We start from the raw sequence: 18,235 nt of genomic DNA on the forward strand, positions 1-18,235 counted from the left end.
CATCCGCAGGATATGCGTCATCACCGAGAACCGAACGTTCCCGCTTAAAACGATGTATATATTTGACACTAAGAAAAGCGCTATAAACATGTACATGGGTCCGTTCTACTGATAACGCACATCTGATACTATTAAAGGAACAAACAGCTGGCGGGACTAGCTATTATCATACACCACCCTCCCCCGTTCGCCATTTTGTGACACAAAACCCACCTTTGCGCCACGTGCGCTTATTGTGTTCGATTGCGTCCTTAATCGCGATATTGGGTTCGGAACGGGAATTTATCCACGAGATCTATTGTTATTGCTGTTGGACGGTGTAAACCCCCGGTTGACTGGCAGGATAGGACAATATTGTTATTGTTGTGTCGTGCGGGGACCATACATTATCCGGGTCGCGTCATTTCATGCGGTTTGTCCTTCGTAATAATCGTGGGAGTCACTCAACGGTAAATGATTATCCAATGATTGCAAGTGAGCTGGTCTAATTCAGCTAATCGACCGTGTTAGAAATGCTGATTTATAATCAGCAATCTATTAGATTAATTATTTAAAAAAAAATTAAGTTTATATTTTGACTTTTTTCTTATCGATGTTTAGATGAAATTGATTAGTTTTGGAAATTGAAATGAAATTGAGGAAATGATCCTTTTTTCTGGTTATAAAAATTGTAAACTTCTTTGCGAATTAAAAAAAATCACGAAACTGGGACAGTGTTGTAGAATTTCATTTGCATGATCGACTACCAAAAACAAAACTACCATTTTGAGTTGGATGATTTTGGTTGAATAAATTCTTATATATACTGTGATGTAACGGCCCCAACTTATTGTTGAATAAATCATGTTGTTTTTACCATTTGACTAAATAAAAATAATAAAAAAATACCTTTTTATCAACACACTGGATTCAGCAGCGGTTCTTATATCAACAGCCACACTAGACTCGTTCCTTTGGTTTTTTTGCCAGTTAATTACAAATCCGCTTCAGCCGGCTGCCGTTGGATCGGGATGTTGATGTTGTTCTGCGGCTATGGTTTTGGGGTTGTTCTTTATTCTCACAAACTTTTTTTTTTGTTTCCCTCGATTCCGTTCAGCGAACCATAATTTCTGCGCGAATGGTTCTCTTCACATGGGAAAATCGATCGCAACCGACGTTCAATCCACTGACCGCTTTACTGCAAACACACCACCCGTTTTTGGGAGGGATGAACTTCAGGCAAAAGAGGGGTTTTGTAGCTTTTGCATTCACTACACACTACCCCACGCACTCATATACGTTAAGGTTTCGAGGGGTGCCCAAACCCGCATGGGGTATATACCCTTCGGCCGGTTAGTTATGCACAGGGAAGCACAATGAATGTGTGCAGGGCGCGAAACACCTTACGATGAAACACCACAAAACCACAAAAAGCCAGCCAAACGTGACGCTACAAATCGCTGCACTTTTTACACTTTCATCACACAGCAATAAAAAAAAATTGCAGATCAGCACCTTGTTTGGGACCCGTAGTAGCTTTCGATGCTTGAACTTTGTTTTTTCCACCGTAAGGACAATACGCACAATGCTTTAAAAAGCAACCACAAAAGTGGACCAAATTTTAAACACCGCAAAAAACACAGAATCTGGTCGATCCTTGCGATGGAACGATCGAGCATGAAGATCACCATCAACACAAACACACAGACACACACGCGTGTAAAGCACACTGGACAGGGCGCGCATATGTACACACAAAGAGCACACACAGCGGCAAAACCCCCACGGACACCGTACAACAGAGCCCCACACGAGACACTATTTTGTGCAACTTTCACTTTGATGCTTTAGGGTAAAGCGAAAAAAACGGAACGAAATCACACACTGCCCAAAAGCTGCTTGCAAAAAGAAAAAACCCGAAACGTTCCACGATGGTCGGTTGTTTATGCTTATCATCACCCCGCACTCTGTTGTTGACTGCGTTGACTTGGAACGGTGAAGATGCTGTGTTGTTTTGTGGGGGTAGATGATGATTGAGAGAGCTTTGCCTTTGGGGTTGAAGCTTTTGCACACCAATAAACACCATCCGAAAGAAGCGCGCAAAACAACTTCCAATACAGCACAATAGTAACAACAACGAAATACAATGAAGCACAACGGTGCGCACGTACAAAACATATGCGCACAAATACACCAGCGATCGTGGTACGCACAAAATCACAAGATCACAGACGACTTGATTGAACTTTTCTGTGATGTGTTCTTGCTTGTTTCAACGCGCGTCTGCAGCTACCTCTTCAGGCACGACACAAGCGATCACCCATCAAAGCCAAGAAACCAGTTGATCTTAAGGTGCGCGTACACGGCTGCACGTTTTATTACACCGAGTAACAATTTGATTAAAAAATAATATATTTTTTCAGACACTTCAAACGTTTCCTATGTTTGTTTATTAAATTTACAATGCCTACGAGTTATATTTCGTATGGAAATAAAAATCGTATAATAAAAAAACTGCACACGTTCACCGGCCCCTTAATAACCGCCTTCTTTATTAGCAGCACTGAACACGAGGATGTAAACGACACATCTCATACAAAACCATTCCCGATATATCGTACAAATGGGACGTGAATCTCGAGTAGACTGTATAAACCAACTCAAACCAGTCGTACAATAAAACAGGGTGTCTCCGAAAACGAACGATCGGCTACGATTTGAAATGTTTAATTCTGATCTTCGTGTCTACCGCGTAATACAAATCTTTTGTTTTTGCGTTGAAAAAATTCCTAATAAAAAACTAATTTATTCTTAGTTTTAGCGTACTCTAACGGCAAAGCGACAGTTTGTTCATCAAACCTAAGTCAAATTTCGATCTCATACCGTAATTGATAAATAGAAAATCACCTACAGCATAAAGCTGACACAATTTCTCCAAAAAGCTAACAAGCAGCTAGATAAAACCCAAAGCCTTTCTTTCCGTTCCAGCTGTTTCAAACCAAGCAAACGTTCGTCTCATTTTACTATCATCAAAAGGAGCTTCACTCTGACGCACCCCTTTTGTGCTAATAGGTCCATCAAAGTAATTAAAGTTCATCCCACTCTTGTTAGGGAGTAGCTCGATTGCAGCCAGTACCCTTAAATAGATGCCAGGACTCGTACTGTTGTAGCACAACAATCCATTTCACAGTTCGAGAAGTCTCTCGGCACCCGGGCGTAATGATGCGATTAATGAATGCTGTTTCTAAACCATTCGTTCAAGCGACGCTTCAAGCACTCCTAGTTTGAATCGACCTTTTTCAGCAGAGATACTAAAGGCACGCATTTGGATGGATTCTTTTACTTTTGCTCAGCAGTAGAGTATGCAAATAAAATCACTCACCAGTCCGTTTCTATCTATAGGAAGTTTCAAAGTATCGGGTTGTACAATTGCATTTGCTTTTTAAATGTGTCCTTCGTTAGTGCAGACGCTTTGGACACCGCACTGTCCACGCAAGTGGCCAATTAAAATCGTTTTGTGACCACCCTCACCCTGGTATAAATTAAACACAACACTCTAATGATGCACAGCAAGGTGCATTGATGCACGAGGAACGGAAAGGCGATCCAATTTATTGTCAGTTTGTTGATCACGTTGGACATTCGCTGGAGGTTCGTTTTAATGTGCCGTGCTCATAGTCACGTACAAACCGCCAATCAATGCTGGGTGGTCGAATTTAAAAACCCAGCGATACGATTTCATTGCAATTCGCTCACCAGTTAGACTGTCTTTTTTTGTGGATCACAATCGTCGGTATGGTGTACACAACACTCCCCGAAAACAGTACAATCTAATATTAGACGAGCCATGCAATTGGTACATTTAGAGTATTCCTTCCTGGTCACGAAAGGTGGAAAAACAGCATGAAAGAAACCATCCCCAACTAAAAACCCCCGCACAGGCCATGCTAAAATTGATTGTGACCGATTTTGTGGTTTCGTTTCCATTTCGAACCATACCGGACACTTCGATTGAAACGGATCAGACCATAAATACGTTCCTGCCCGAAACGGCTTTTCGTCCTGAAACACCACTGTACTTACCGGATATGCCGCGCTGCTGCTTCGACCGACGGTTGGACGATGGACTGAGCATGCTTTCACGCCGGTTCGACCCGAGGAAGATGTTAAGGTTGGAGGGTATCTGCGTGGAGACGGAGTTCCTCGCACTGCCCGGTGCACTCGGTGGGAACTCACTCCAGACGGCATCCACCATCGAATCGATACTGGAGGACCGTGGTATTGGCTTGTTGGTTTTGTCCCGCCTGTCCGTTTAGAGGGTAAAGCGAAAAGCGTAAGCGAACGACCAGTACCGTTTACAGTGTTGCTTACCTTTCCCACGACAGCCGGCGCGCACTATCATCGTTGACCGTGTTCTGCAGGCAGTTACTGCTGGTTTTCGTTGTCTGGTTGATGATTCGAGCGAGCCGATAGATGGCACTGTTCGTACTATTGCTAATCAGCTGTGCCGAGCCACCGCTTCCGCTTCCACCGCTGCCGGTAACGGAAACGTCGCTGCCACGTTTGCCACCCTGTCCTGGACCACAGCCGGCAGCGGCCAGCGTACCGGCCAGACTGTTACCGTACAAGGGCGTAGTGCTACCGCCACTGTTGGCGGCATTGTTAAAATTGACAAAGTTGAACGACGATATGCCGAACGATTTTGACGTCGGTATGGGCGGATACATCCCAGGGGAGGTGATACTGTAACGGAACAGGATGTGACGGTACATAATGATAATGATATAGTCTACGAAAATTAACGGCGTAGGTAAACATTGAACCAGCAGTTGCAAATTCTTACTAACAACCTTTATTAAAGCTTACTATAAAACTCAAATTCCTGGCACTGACCCCTTATGATAAATTTCACAAATTTATGCAATACGCGTAACATGTACTAACTTCGTGCTTTAACATTGCATACTCTTCAGGCGCTTTTTTTTAATAAACTCCTACCAATATACTATAAAACTCAAATCAGTGGAACTGGCCCCTTATGATAAACTTCCCAAATTTATGCAATACACGTAACATGTAGTTACTTCGTGCTATAACAATGCATACTCTTCAGGCGCTTTTTTTAATAAACTCCTGCCATCTTTCATATTTGCTGTTCATTTCCTGTGTCACGCTTGGTCACTTCCCAACGACGTACAGGCCACTTGTACACGTCACGGTACCTGGTATCGCTTACCTGATAACGACCGAACCATCGCCACTCGACCGCTTCTCGTCAAACTCGTAGATGTGTGGTTCTGCCGGTCCGACCACGGAGCTTCCGGCCGCGAAGATGCTGCTACCACCGGACGATTTGCGCCGGTAGTCGAACGTGTTGTCATCGGCCGTCAACAGGATCTTTGGGCTGCTGCTTACCGGTGTGGTGCTGGTACCGAGCTTCGATTCGTACAGGAAATTGTCTACGATGGGAAACACAAAAGGAAGACACAGTGCCATTAGCTCACCTGTCGCGACCAGTGGGTCAACAATGCGCTGGGGGGTGGTCGGTGGTGTTGCGGGTTGATTTGGCTTCCGGTGCATGAACCGGGGCTGTACTTACTGGAGGATGCCTTGAAGCAGATCGGGTTATCGGGCGGTTGCACCTTATTGAATGCACCTGCACCGGGGAAGTTGAACAGGGGTAAGGTGAGGGAACGTGATAGCCGCACCTTCTTTTCGACCGTCCGACAGCCGGATATTGGACGTGGTCCACCGAGGGGTTCGCCGACATTTTGCAGGGTTCTGTAAGTGAAGTGTTGAAGATGAGAGAAAATGGGGAAAAATTCATTATTTTATAATTCAAGATGTATGAAGAAGCTATATTAATAATCGAACATTCACTGTTACACTCTGAAGTAATAACGGCACAAAAGAGTATTAGCACAAAGAGTCGTAAAGGATAGTTCTTATCCCTTGACCCAGATACTTGGCCTTACTTTTTATGATCACTGCATCAAAGTTCTCTTTAATTATCGATCATACATATTCAAGTAAGAGCGTTGCATTACCGTAAAAGAACCGCGTCTTGTTGTTTGTTTGTTTTTCCCTAGTGCATCATGGTTCGCTTCCCGCCGTACATGATGAACTTTCCCGCACAAACTTCGACGGAACCATGATCCATCCGCCGTCCAGGGCATCGCGTCATAAGTTGCAACCGTATCGCCCCGACACGGATCATTATTTTAGCCTCCAATTAGCCATAACTTCAACAAATGGCTTCTCTGGATGTGCGCGTACATCGGGTGTCCTACCGCAAAGCTTGGGACGTCACGACCGGAACGCAGCCTGTCAATGATTAGCTTAAGTGCTAATTAATTTCATCTAGCAACGGACGGGACTCACCATACCGTCAATGTACGACCATCCATCCATCTCCGGAATGGAACGGTTTCAGTTTTACGGCAGGCTCAATGGGCGCATTCAGTTGCGCCACCCTTCCCGGGGGTAACGAAACACGGCCCAATTAATCGTACAGATTAGAAGACCACGAACGATAAATTGAAACTTTATCGATTACAACTTTCTACGTCTACGTTGGCCCCGGCACGGTGCGAGATTTAAGATGAATAGAGTAAAACAATCATCAACAGCCGCAGGAACGCTACCGATTTACCCGGGAATGTCGGCATGGTCGGGGCCCATTTTTCATGTAGCTATTAAACTGTTCACATTGCCCGGGGCGATATCATGCAAGCATGAAATCTCGTACAAAGTGCTTCCGCAAAATCGATGTTACATCGTAATGATCATTACATTCGTCACCGATCGGGTGGGTTTGATGTTGATGCGACGATAAATACAGATTTTTTCTACCATTTGAACACGAACCAATTTGGTCACGCACCCACATGCACCGTGACCTAGCGCGGCAAAAAGAGATTGACATCGAAGTCGAGGCTCATTTGGTCCATTCGGCAAACCTATATGGGGATTATTTTCTTCCTTTGGTCTACATGTTCCCACCTTGGGGTTTTCTCTCTGCCTCTCTCTCTCTCTCTCTCTTTCTCTATTCCTGGTGAAGAAAAATTCGATTACCGATATTGAATTGATTGAATTTATTCATGGTGGGAACTCGAGGGTTGTAAACGTTATCCGGAAGCAATCGCTTTAAGTAGTTTCTTTAGTATTGTGAAAAGTTGGGAAAATAATTAATAAAACCCCATCAACCGTCCTTTTTTTTCTTTTAAAAACATCAAATCAAGATGTATAAGTTTTTTTTGTATAATATTGAGTAAGTAATTTTAGTATTATTGAATTTTTAAAATTACGTAGAGCACAACTAAAAAAGTAAAAAGAACTAAACAAATTATCCTTAAATAATTGGTGGTCTTATGCCTTTTTCAATCCCGAGCATGATGACCTCTGATAAACGACGCCGATTTTACACGACAGAACCGGGTATCGAATTCCATCTGAACCTTCCCCACGTAGTAAGGACTATTCAATTGTGGACCCATTCCGACTCCGCGAATGAAAAATTGATTCCGACTGCAATTAAAAATCAAACTTTACTCCTGTGAGTCCGATCGACTCCGAGTTCGATCGAGTCCGGATGAGTCCGGATGGGTCTGAATGAGTCCGATCGAGTCCGGATGAGTCTGGATGGGTCCAGATGTGTCCGATCGAGTCCGTCAAAGGCGTGACTCTGACTTCAGCTGGCGACGGAGCCGTACCGATCCGACTCCGGTGAAATTTATAGTTTACCCTGCACTACTACATGATTCAAATAATTCTTGATAAAACCCGGCCATTCTTAAGAAGCAAAAAAAACAACCAATTAATCTCCTGAAGAATAGCTCATATACATATTTTATTATAACAACTTGTTCACAGCTTGTAAAAGGAAACCGAAAGATGTGTCGGTGCCAGAAATTTTATGCCGACATTTATTAGTTTCTGTTTAAACAGGCACAGTGGGGGGCCAACACTTTGTATTCAGAAAGCTCCATTCCAACACTTGCTTTGTGCTTCTTTAATGCTTAGACTTTATGATTCTACGAACAGTACTGGCTGTGCAAAGGCCAACCACAGCCCAGATGAGAGAAATAAATGATCCGAAGATAATTCATCCGCCCTGCGTTGCACACATACATATCTGTTGTCCTTCCCGGAAGCGGGCAAATCTGTTCATGATCCGTGTAGTGAAATGCAAATTTTTCCGAGTTCCTAGTTGTGCTGGAATCGCATTCCTTACTTCCCGGAACCAAGCTAAATCCAACGAGCTGCAAAAAGCTCGCCTTAAGCAGGAATCATACACGACTCGTCTGTCTTTCTGTACTACATATTCCAATACTTCATCCTACACTCTACGGCCATTGTGTATGTGTCTGGAAGGAGGTGAGTTTTTTTTATACGTTTGAGTAGTGTCAGGCACTTTATACGTGGGTGAACCACGTTGGTTTAGCTATCTTAATTCTCTGTTTCTTATCACCCCCAAGTGTCATCGGATATCTGCCCATCTTATGGCTGTATTCGTTCGTTTGCGTGCTGGTATGAATTTGTGAACCATTGTTGGAACCGTTTGCGTACGTCAACGCCATCGGATGGGACAACGAGCACACCGGAAGCGGAACCTTCATTAGTCGGCTAATTGAGGTATAAACAACAGAAATATTTCTCCTATACACCTGTCTGGTGCTGCCTGCTCTATCCCGCAGACAGGTGGGTATGTGTGAAAATAAAGTTTTTCGACCAGCTTCACTGAGTTACAAGCGGGTTATACGGGGACAAGGAAGTATACTGTGGAAGATGGTTACATTGCGTCTATCTTCCAGTCGGTCAATGGCTTTGGGGAATCGAAACGACCATGCGTGTGACCTACACCGATAAAGGTCAACGTTAGGGTAATTTACAAAAGCGCTACCTCGCCCTTGCCATTCCTTCCGGACAGCGATTTCCTTCTTTCCCTTCTTTCCCCATTAAAGGGAAAATTGTTTTCGAGATATTTTGGATCCTTCTACAGTGAAAGGGAACTACACAAAAGGAGAGAACGAGAGAGAGAGAGAGAGAGAGAGAGAGAGAGAGGTTTGAGAAATTTCTCAATCCATAGTTTAAATATTTGATCTTACGACTTCTCTTTCTCTGCGTCAAGGGCACACAATGCATCACACAAAAGGGACCAAACTATGGCACGCGTGGAATGTGAAGTGCTGGAAAACTTTGTTTAAAAAGAAATTAAGTGTGATTGAACTGTGTAGTGTCGTGATTTATTTTTCTCTCTTCTCCCCTGTAATATTAATTCTTCTGTGTATCATAAAAAGAACGTCCTTGGAAGAGTATCACCCTCTTAAAATGAAATCTTACATCATATCACTAGAGAAAAATCCTATTTTTGATTGACCCACGACGGAATGGTAATAAATCTTTCACTTTTCATGCCACACTGCCACTGATCGAGCAAATGGCAGAAGTAAATGAAGCATATGAATGAATGAACGGGGGGGAAATGTCTTCGTTATGATGAAACAGTGAAACGAACTGGCTTTTGCAATCTACGAAAGGGTATTTGGATAGGATGAAAAATAGCCCACAAGCCCAAATGGATAGCGTTTTCTCATTTCGGTCCCTTGTGCGGTCTCGTGCACATCCCCCCGTTTACAGTAAGTCAGAGTAGCGAAACATATCGTTTCGTTTGCTGCTTTGTTTGCAGCTATCGATCGCTACCATTCCCCGGGTGGTACCATGTGTGTGGCCTCTCCATCTCACTCGGCGTAGTATATCATGCTGCTCTATATTTGAATGTGGTCGCTGCTATAAGGAAGAACCCAATTCCGACGTCACGCTTGGCCGGGTTTCCCTGATATACCACTCAAATCGGTTGACTTTGTGGAAGACTTCCCGGCAATCATTTAACTTCCTTGCTAACCGAGCCAAACTTTTTCCCAACAAGGCGCATCCGGAACCAAAACAAGAGAACGGGAGAGGGATAAGACTGCGATGCACATAGACTGAGGTTGAAGTGATCCGGGAAGTGGTTGCTTTCAATTTCAATTAATATTACCAACTTTGGTCTCTTTCCTTCTTCTTCAGCTCGTCTGGTGCGGGTCTTCGGGTGGTTCATTTGAGCGACTTCTGCTGCTTAAGATGCCTTGAGCAAAATTGTGCACCGATGCGTTGAACAAATTCAGGATGGGATGGATAGTAAGAAGCCACCATACTTGCACCACTTGGGGCGTATGGACGAGATACTTTGCTGGCATGGTAAGGCGAAGTTTACATTACTAAAGCTTTCGTGTTTCACACAAGGGACCGTTTCATTTATTTTTTGTTCCCCACCTCTCCTTAAAAACGCTAATGCTAATGAGCTTTGTGCTCGTTTACATTGGGTGGAAAATAATCTGTTAAATGCTAAGACATATAAAAAGAATGTTAAAAATGGATTTTTGCATACATTTTCAGGCGCTCGAAAACCAAAACATAATGGAGAAAATTATAGTTATTCCCAATATTACACTTATGCTAAACTATCACTAAATACAACCTATTCTTAAGGTAGTGGTGATCCTTTAAATGTTTTCTGCATATGAAGATAGTTTTCGAAACAATTGTTATTGTAGAATTTGAAAGCTCAGTTCATTTATAGCAAAACATTGAACCACAAAAAAAGAAAAATTATATCACGGCATTCAATCACCTGATCCTAACTCCTAAGGATTGCAATTCAGCTTAAAACCCCAACAAAACACACACATCGTGGAAAACAATCGTTCAATGACAAAGCTAAGATCATTGACGGTGGGGATTAAGTTTTATTTTAGATCAATTCAATTCGATTTCTCTTCATCTAAAGTAAATGTACATATTCGTTTACGGAACAGGTATGAAAACAAATCCGTAATCTGAAAAGGGAAAATACATTCTCCATGTCTATTACGATACCTTTATCCGTTGTCTGCTGTTTACCTAAAATATAATAAACATTTCACGCCACACCGAAAACACTCCACCTTTGGCATCCTTGTCGACTGTGGACAAGTTGGTAGCACCAACTTTTTTTTTCACCATTTTCCTTTGTTTGTCTGGTTGCAGGAAAAGCAAGACGGCACCGAACCTTCATGAAGATCGATCGTCTACTTTGCTTGCCGGAAGAGATACGTCCATCAATCAGACCACGGTGCTGCTTCCGATCCACAGAAGAAATCTACGGTTGCGATTTTGGCCCAAAGACTACGAAGGCCAAAAACCCCGCCAGTACGAAACAAAGCATTAAAAATACAACCCACCATTTTGGTGCCAACGAAAATGTTGATAAAAAGTGAACTTCGTCAATTACGGACAACAATTTTTGGGTAGGAAATGGGGCTTAAAACATGGCGTTCACCCACCCCCACCGTTCCGGGTAAGGGACCCCACGTCAGTTTCAATGTAGCAAAGTGACAACATTTTCGCACACGAGCAGCCAAAATTGTGTGCTTTTTTTGGTGTGAGAAAATCGAACCAAACCGTGTGAGAAGAAAAAGGCCGTCTTTGTTAAAGGACGCCCCAACCCAGTTTCGCTACCTATTTGGGGTTGACAAAGTGTGCATTAGGGTCTATTAGCTGGGAGCAACGACGCGTTCTTTTTCGACGAACGCCATCTTAAAGTTTACAGGCATTCGCGGCTATGAAAGTGGAAAAGAAATACGATAAAACGGCAGGACGGTCTCTTTAGTCATCTGCTAATGGTTGAAAATTTAGAATTCGTTTTTCCCCTCGAGAGTGTGTTTATTGAATGGAAATTGACGGGATCTTACCTTACCTTATCTTTTGTTATTCTTTTTAACAAACATGCGAGAGAAACACAGCTGATACAAATAAAATTGCTTTAAGATTGTGGCGTTACTAAGAATTCAGCTCAATATAGCAAAATCTACCTTAAAATTAGCTCAAAATGGCGCCTTACAGTATGCAATTCGCACGACAAAACGTCTAAAGTTTAAAAACTTCTTGTGGTGGTATTACTATTATGCCTGAAAGGTGTAACCCGCGACCAGAGCCGTAGCGTGGTAACTTGGCGCCCTTAGCAGAAAATCAATTCAGCGCCCTCCTCCCCTTACCACTTTGAGACAAAAATCCAAAATAATTCTGCCTGTGCCCATGTGAATGCATTTTTTATTTTGTATTATAATGAATGCATTTATTATTTTGTATTATAATGGTTTCTATTGCTAAATACCGTAATAATTAATTATAAATAAATAATGGTTGCTGTAGTCTTGTTCTTATTTATCATAAGAGTTTATTAAATTTAAAGTTTAATTTTCAATTAAACTAACAATTTCAGTAACAATTTCACCTACATCAATGTTCGACAGTATTTTGTTTTCAATTGAAATTAGAGGTTGGCGTTCCTGTCCCATTGCTGATCGCAAGTAATTTTTAATAATTCTTAAGTTTCGCAAGACCTACTGAAACTGGAAGTGTTAAAAAAATACGCAAGCTTGTCGTAATATTTGCATATAGTCATTCTAATGAATACTTCTGAATACATTTCAGAAGATCGCTAGGTGTTGCATTTTCGATATTATTCATCAGCTATGGCATTGCGATCTAAATACTTCCAGTTCAGAGATGAGTTCTGCCGCTTCAACATCCCTAGAATACTTCAGAGCGAACTCAGTAGCATGTTTCTTCAATTCACTCCAATGAATCGTTTTAAGTCCTTTGAATCTAGATAATAATTCATCATTCATTTTGCAGAAGACGTTTTTAATTTCTCCAGAAAATTATTCCTCACAAGTTAAATTAAGCTTGGACGTATCGGTTGATTCATTTGTCAAACGTGTTTTCCTACGCTGATTTCTTTGCGGTAATAAGTCATCAATACCCATTTTGCCGCATGTATGTTTAGGCGCTGCTCTGGGATTTATCGCATACGACGAACGACAAGTATGCACTGTATGAATATGTTCTGTTAATTCCTGTAAAACATGAACATACAACTGTCGTCATACAAATCATTTTGTTCTTTCTGTAATTGCTCCCCCACAAATTGTTGCAGCAGAAATTAACTGGACGTAAGTTCTCCAATGTGCATCATTTTTGACTTATTTTAATTAAAGCGAACAGTCTAACAAGTTTAGGCAATGTTCAACAAGTTTATTAAAAAAAAACAAATTCATTTGTATGACGACAGATGTTTTACATGATCATGTTTTACAGGATTTTACAGAGCACCTTCACACAGCTCTATACATTTGTTCTTGTCGTTCGTCGTATACGACAAATCCCAAAGCAGCGCCTAAGGATTTTTTCAATACAAATTTACCTGGTGACAGTATTAAGAAATTTTATTATTTTGGCGCCCTCTAGACCTGGCGCCCTTGGCGGTGGCCAACCCCGCCAACCCCACGCTACGGAGCTGCCCGCGACATTGAATACAACCTTGTATAATGAATTCTTCATTAAGACCACACTTTCCAGTAACTGTCAAATGTTTATCAACCTCTTTATCAATTGACGCACGAAATGATGCCATAAACCCGACCGATAATTCCGAAATATGTCTGACGGCATATTTAAGTAATCGCCAACCAGAAACAAATGTATGACAACAGTCTGTTCATTCCGTAATATCCCCTTTTCGTACCTCGTTTATTAAGCACTGCATAGCATCACAATCTGGCCGTCGGCGAACCGTAAAGATGTCGTTCTCGCACAGTTCAGCACGAAACCTCGACAGTGGCTCACACTGTCATGGAATAGCGCTGGGTTCAAATTAATGCTGCGCGCTGGTAAAGTGCCAGGTGAAACGCGGGCTTTTGAAGCGTGAATCAAACAGATCTCTCCTTTCCATTTCGTTTGATCGTTCGTTGGCTGAGGAGAGTACGAGTCTGTACCTACCGTTTCGGAAAGCAGACAGCCCTCGTACGGTTCAGTTTAATCTTCTGCTTCGTGACTAATTGATTGCTTTTTAATATTGCTCTGGTGAATAAATAAAAGGTTTAACGCGCGCAAAAGCAGCAGTTTGTCGCTCGTGAAGAGCGATTCTATGGCCATCGTGCAAAGGTAGATACGTTCTGGGAAGCATTTATAAGGTCTTTCTCTTTTTTTGCATGACTTAAGCTTCAAGCTTTTGAATTTGGCAAAACATTCAAAAATAGTTTTACTTCTTGGGTTTTAAACATATAAACGTTATTGAATATGATCTTCACGAAACAAAGAATTCTTTAGAAAGCCTCATTAATAGTGACGTAATTTGTTCTCCAATTTGCATACATTTAGGAGAATGTTATCAATATTTACAATCGATAAAACCCTTAGTAAATAAGGGAGAGAAAAACGCCTTAAGTCATGCACACCGCAACACATTATACCCTTTCAACGAGGAGTTCAATGTCAGTAAAGGTAGCAAAACTGTTTCAAACTAATTTGTTTGAGTGATAAAAACAATTGTAAATGTAAATCATCTTGCAAGAGCATACACAGCACAAGTAATTGATTTTGTGGAACGAAACAATTGTTGATAAATTTACTATTTACCATCCAAAAACCACCATCCATCGCTGTCCTGGTTCGGTTCTCAATATCAATACCGTGTGCATCGGCTTTACATTACCATTCCACCAATGTCTACCGATTGTCGTACTTTCAAACACTCTCCAGCTCCGGAGTATAATGAAGACGACAGTTTGACGCCACCAAGGACCACGAACGGCCCACGTTGTGTTTTAGCAGTGCGGTGTACCCTCGGACCCCTTATCATCTCCATGCAACAAACCTGAAGCAAATGGTATGCGGCCACATTATGGTAACCGTACATGAACGAGCGCGATCTGCACAAGCATCATCATAAGTTCAGATGGGAACGCGTATACGACCGGGGAGCGGGGGAACATCGTTGTAGTCTCCCGGGCAACCTAGTGGGTTGCATTTACCCGGCCCGAAGCCACGTGCGGTCGATAGTCGCGACAGTCGCTGTCATTTTGACAGCACGGTTGCTTCAATTCTCTCCCTCTCCCTCTCCTCTTCCCCTTCCACTTATCAGCCCGTCAGCAACCATCGACCGTCGACTATCGTCAAGCTTCCATAACAACCGACGCCGTGTAGCAACGAACAATGTTTACTTAGTCCCTCAGCTTCATATGTGCGCAACACACGGGGGCGCCTAAGGACGTCCAGAGCATTTCTTTCTATTTCGTTTCTCGCGTTGTCGTCTGCCTGCTCCCCAGTCTTCGCTTCACCAAAGCGAACGTATGATGAGGCACTTGTGCTATCGCCAGGAGGGATGTCGTTTTTCTTTCCCTGCCTGCAATTTTCCACGCTAGCCATGGATGCCATGCCCGAAGGAAGAAGTAACCGGAAATTTTATCAACACACAGTGCTCCTAGCCACATGGGGGTTTTTCGCTAGAACAGTGAGAGAGAGGACATAAACGAATGCTTCTGTAGAATGGATGGGATGGGATGATGTTCGGTGGTTGGCTTTCTTTTTTACCCTTACCTTCCAGCCATCCAACGCCCGCATCCCACCCTTCCCGCTCTCCAGACAAGGGAGCGATTTCGATGTAATTGCAGGCGGACGACGAGGTCTTGGTAGCGTTTTCGAAGGTTCCCCCTCATGGTGATTTGATTTCGACGAATCGCTACGGGTCGCATATCGTTTCGTGGGGGGAACGTACGTGTACGATGTCTTGATTCTGGCTGATGACAAATAATGAGCGGTTTGATCGAGCAGCAGTTTTGCGTTGGCTTATGGTAGCGTAGATGTACCTACTGTATGTTCTTCTTACTACTTACGTGGACTATTTTATGTAATTTAAATTATAAAATAATAAACACAAAAAAAACTTCATCCGTATGGAGGAAAGTTTTACAAAAAATGAGATAATTTTTTAATTTAATTGTGTGTTGTTGATTAATTTTTTGTGATTTCTTTCCTTCGATTCCCGTCAATCTTAGCATGCGTTTGACATAATAATTAAAATTTCATCAACGCAAAGCATCAAATAGGTTGATTTCCTGTGTCGTCTAGTAACCACCGACCGGTGATCGAAAACGATAGCAGCAGTACAGTTTCGGTGTGTCAAGTTTGAAGTGTGCCACAGTCGAAGGCAAACCCGATCACATCCACAAATTTCCCGCAATGAGCAATATACCCCTATCGAACGATGAGCGTCACGTTCGAAATCATCCCTGGTATGAGAGAATGCAACAGCAGCAGCAACATCCACCCTTCAATCGTCCACGAGTGGTGCTAGAAGAAACTCTACACGACGACACCTCGCGTATCATTCAACGCCCAACGACGTCCTTTCCGCCAGAACATCGCAGACGCGGTCAAGGTCGTGGCCGGCCACACCAGGAACATGCCCAGTTGCCCCAACCCATCGGAGATTACATTGAAACTGACGCCGACGTGGATGATACACTGTCAGAGTTTGCAGGCGGCTGGTACAGTCCACGCCGCCAACGCAACCGATCATCAACGATGCGTCCGACAACGTGGAAAAAATTGAACCAATGGCTTGACGCACACCAGCAGGTCGGAAACGAGAACATGGAGAAGGTACAAAGCATGGCCGAATTACGTTTCGCTGAGTATATGACTAGCGAGGAGGAGGAAAACAATGAACAGCATACGGCGGATGCGCCGGAAAAGGAGCAACAAAAGGATATGAAACCAGACTCAGATGAAACTAACAAAGAACGCACGGACACACAGCCAGAGGTTGCTCCAGCGGAGGCAGAAGTTCCACCTCCGAAACGCAAATCCATCGTAGTTGTGTATCACCTTCTTAAAAATCTTATGCTGTTATTGCTGTATATTATCGAAACACTGTCACCGGTAACCTTTCCGCTGCTAATATTTCTGAAGAATCATATGAAAACGGGCATAATGTACCTTTGGGCGCGTTTCTTTCAACCGATTATGATGCAAGGTGCTCAAGCGAGGGAAGATCCCCTGTCGATGGTCATTATGCTGTTGGTGCTCCCTGTGGTTGCTCTACTGGGAGTTGCCTACTGTTTTGTTTGCTTATTCTATTGGTTGCATCGTTTGTTTCTAGTTGAACCCTAAATTGTAAGCGTTTTACAAGCTTTATAGAAGCTTTCCTTAAAATTATATTTTTCATTATGTACTCTTTTTATTCTAGTGGACGAATTTGATGTCTAAAAGGAACATAAAAAGCCCATACATATTTTAAATTGAAGCAGCAACAGCATTACGTGATTTTAAAAAGGAAAGGAAAAATGTTACCACTTCACAGTATTGGACGAAATAAATTATTCCTTTTGCATTTATGGGCGATAACCTAACAGTAATGTTGTTAGGAAAATTGTTGCCGTTTGCTTTTCAACAAAAAACTGCTTCGTCGATTGCAAACAGTTCAATCGACACCTTGCAATACCACAACTACGAGGCGTAGTTTTTTTTTGCATTTTCTTTATCAATGTCTCCACTCTGCCAAGCACACGAACTCACAGTGCGTTTTTTTGTTGTTCTATCCAATATGCGCAAGTACTTTCCCATCGTACGGTGGTAGGCTTACCAGATCTGTCGCTCTTGTTGGTTGAAGGCAAACATGGCTTCTAGCATCGTTTGGAACATTTTGCTGAAGCAAAGCTGCTACTGAAGTTATGTATTTGCCAAGGCACCATGACACGTTCTCGCCGGGCCTATTCAAACTCACCTCCGAGCTACGAGCGTATATGGAGTGCAAATCCACTCTGTCATCTTGTGCAAAAATCCCTCCACACACACACACACACGACGTGGACGTCTATCGAGAACCACTCGCCACTGTTTGTTTACCCACAGAAAGCGATACAAGGGGCGTTTGATAGTGGCCACCCGAGTGGTAGCAAACATAGAGTTGAAGTTTAAGAAGCTCATATAATCCTAGGTAAACCGTTTCGATCTTCTTTTCTTTCGTTGTGCATAGGATCCGCTTGTGTCTCCCCCCAACCCATCTCCACGACAGAAGCACAAGCTCAAAGCATTTAGACTGTTGCTTTGCATTTACTTCGCATTTAACCTTCAAACCCCGAGTACGGTACGGTTTTTATTGATTTGGGAACTGAAACGAAGCGGGCTATGTTTTTGACGATTCATTGCTAAACCATTTTTGACCTTTCATAATGTGTTTATTTCTGTATCAATGGGGGAGCCTTTTTCTGGTTGTTTGTTTGGTGAAAAATACTCGTTCACGTTTTATCCTTTGATGGATTTTTCGGAGCTTTTGATGGGAGGGATCTAACAGATGATATATGAAGCACACAATTTAAGGTGCTTTTAAACA

General features: G+C 42.7%; 2 protein-coding genes across 9 annotated transcripts in view; one reads left to right on the forward strand and one right to left on the reverse strand.

Moving 5' to 3' along the window:
* The window catches only part of LOC125774671 (uncharacterized), a 113,445-nt gene that overhangs the window by 56,345 nt on the left and 38,865 nt on the right, over positions 1-18,235 (reverse strand). For 7 of the 8 annotated variants that reach the window (XM_049444816.1, XM_049444821.1, XM_049444815.1 and 4 more), the window contains exons 3-6: positions 5,579-5,760; positions 5,216-5,438; positions 4,351-4,722; positions 4,063-4,283 (exon numbers count right to left, since the gene is read on the reverse strand). In XM_049444816.1, the coding sequence (XP_049300773.1) occupies positions 4,063-4,283; positions 4,351-4,722; positions 5,216-5,438; positions 5,579-5,760 (998 nt within the window). Of the gene's footprint in view, positions 1-888; positions 4,031-4,062; positions 4,284-4,350; positions 4,723-5,215; positions 5,439-5,578; positions 5,761-18,235 lie in introns of those variants that run through there. The other variant, XM_049444814.1, reaches the window with a different exon arrangement.
* On the forward strand, positions 15,849-17,252 carry LOC125774717 (uncharacterized). The gene is made up of 2 exons (XM_049444889.1): positions 15,849-17,016; positions 17,090-17,252. The coding sequence occupies exon 1, from the start codon at positions 16,081-16,083 to the stop codon at positions 17,011-17,013; it is 933 nt and encodes a 310-aa protein (XP_049300846.1). The 5' UTR covers positions 15,849-16,080; the 3' UTR covers positions 17,014-17,016; positions 17,090-17,252.

The sequence above is a fragment of the Anopheles funestus genome, chromosome 2RL (assembly GCF_943734845.2).
Source record: "Anopheles funestus chromosome 2RL, idAnoFuneDA-416_04, whole genome shotgun sequence".
Taxonomy (NCBI): Eukaryota; Metazoa; Arthropoda; class Insecta; order Diptera; family Culicidae; genus Anopheles; species Anopheles funestus.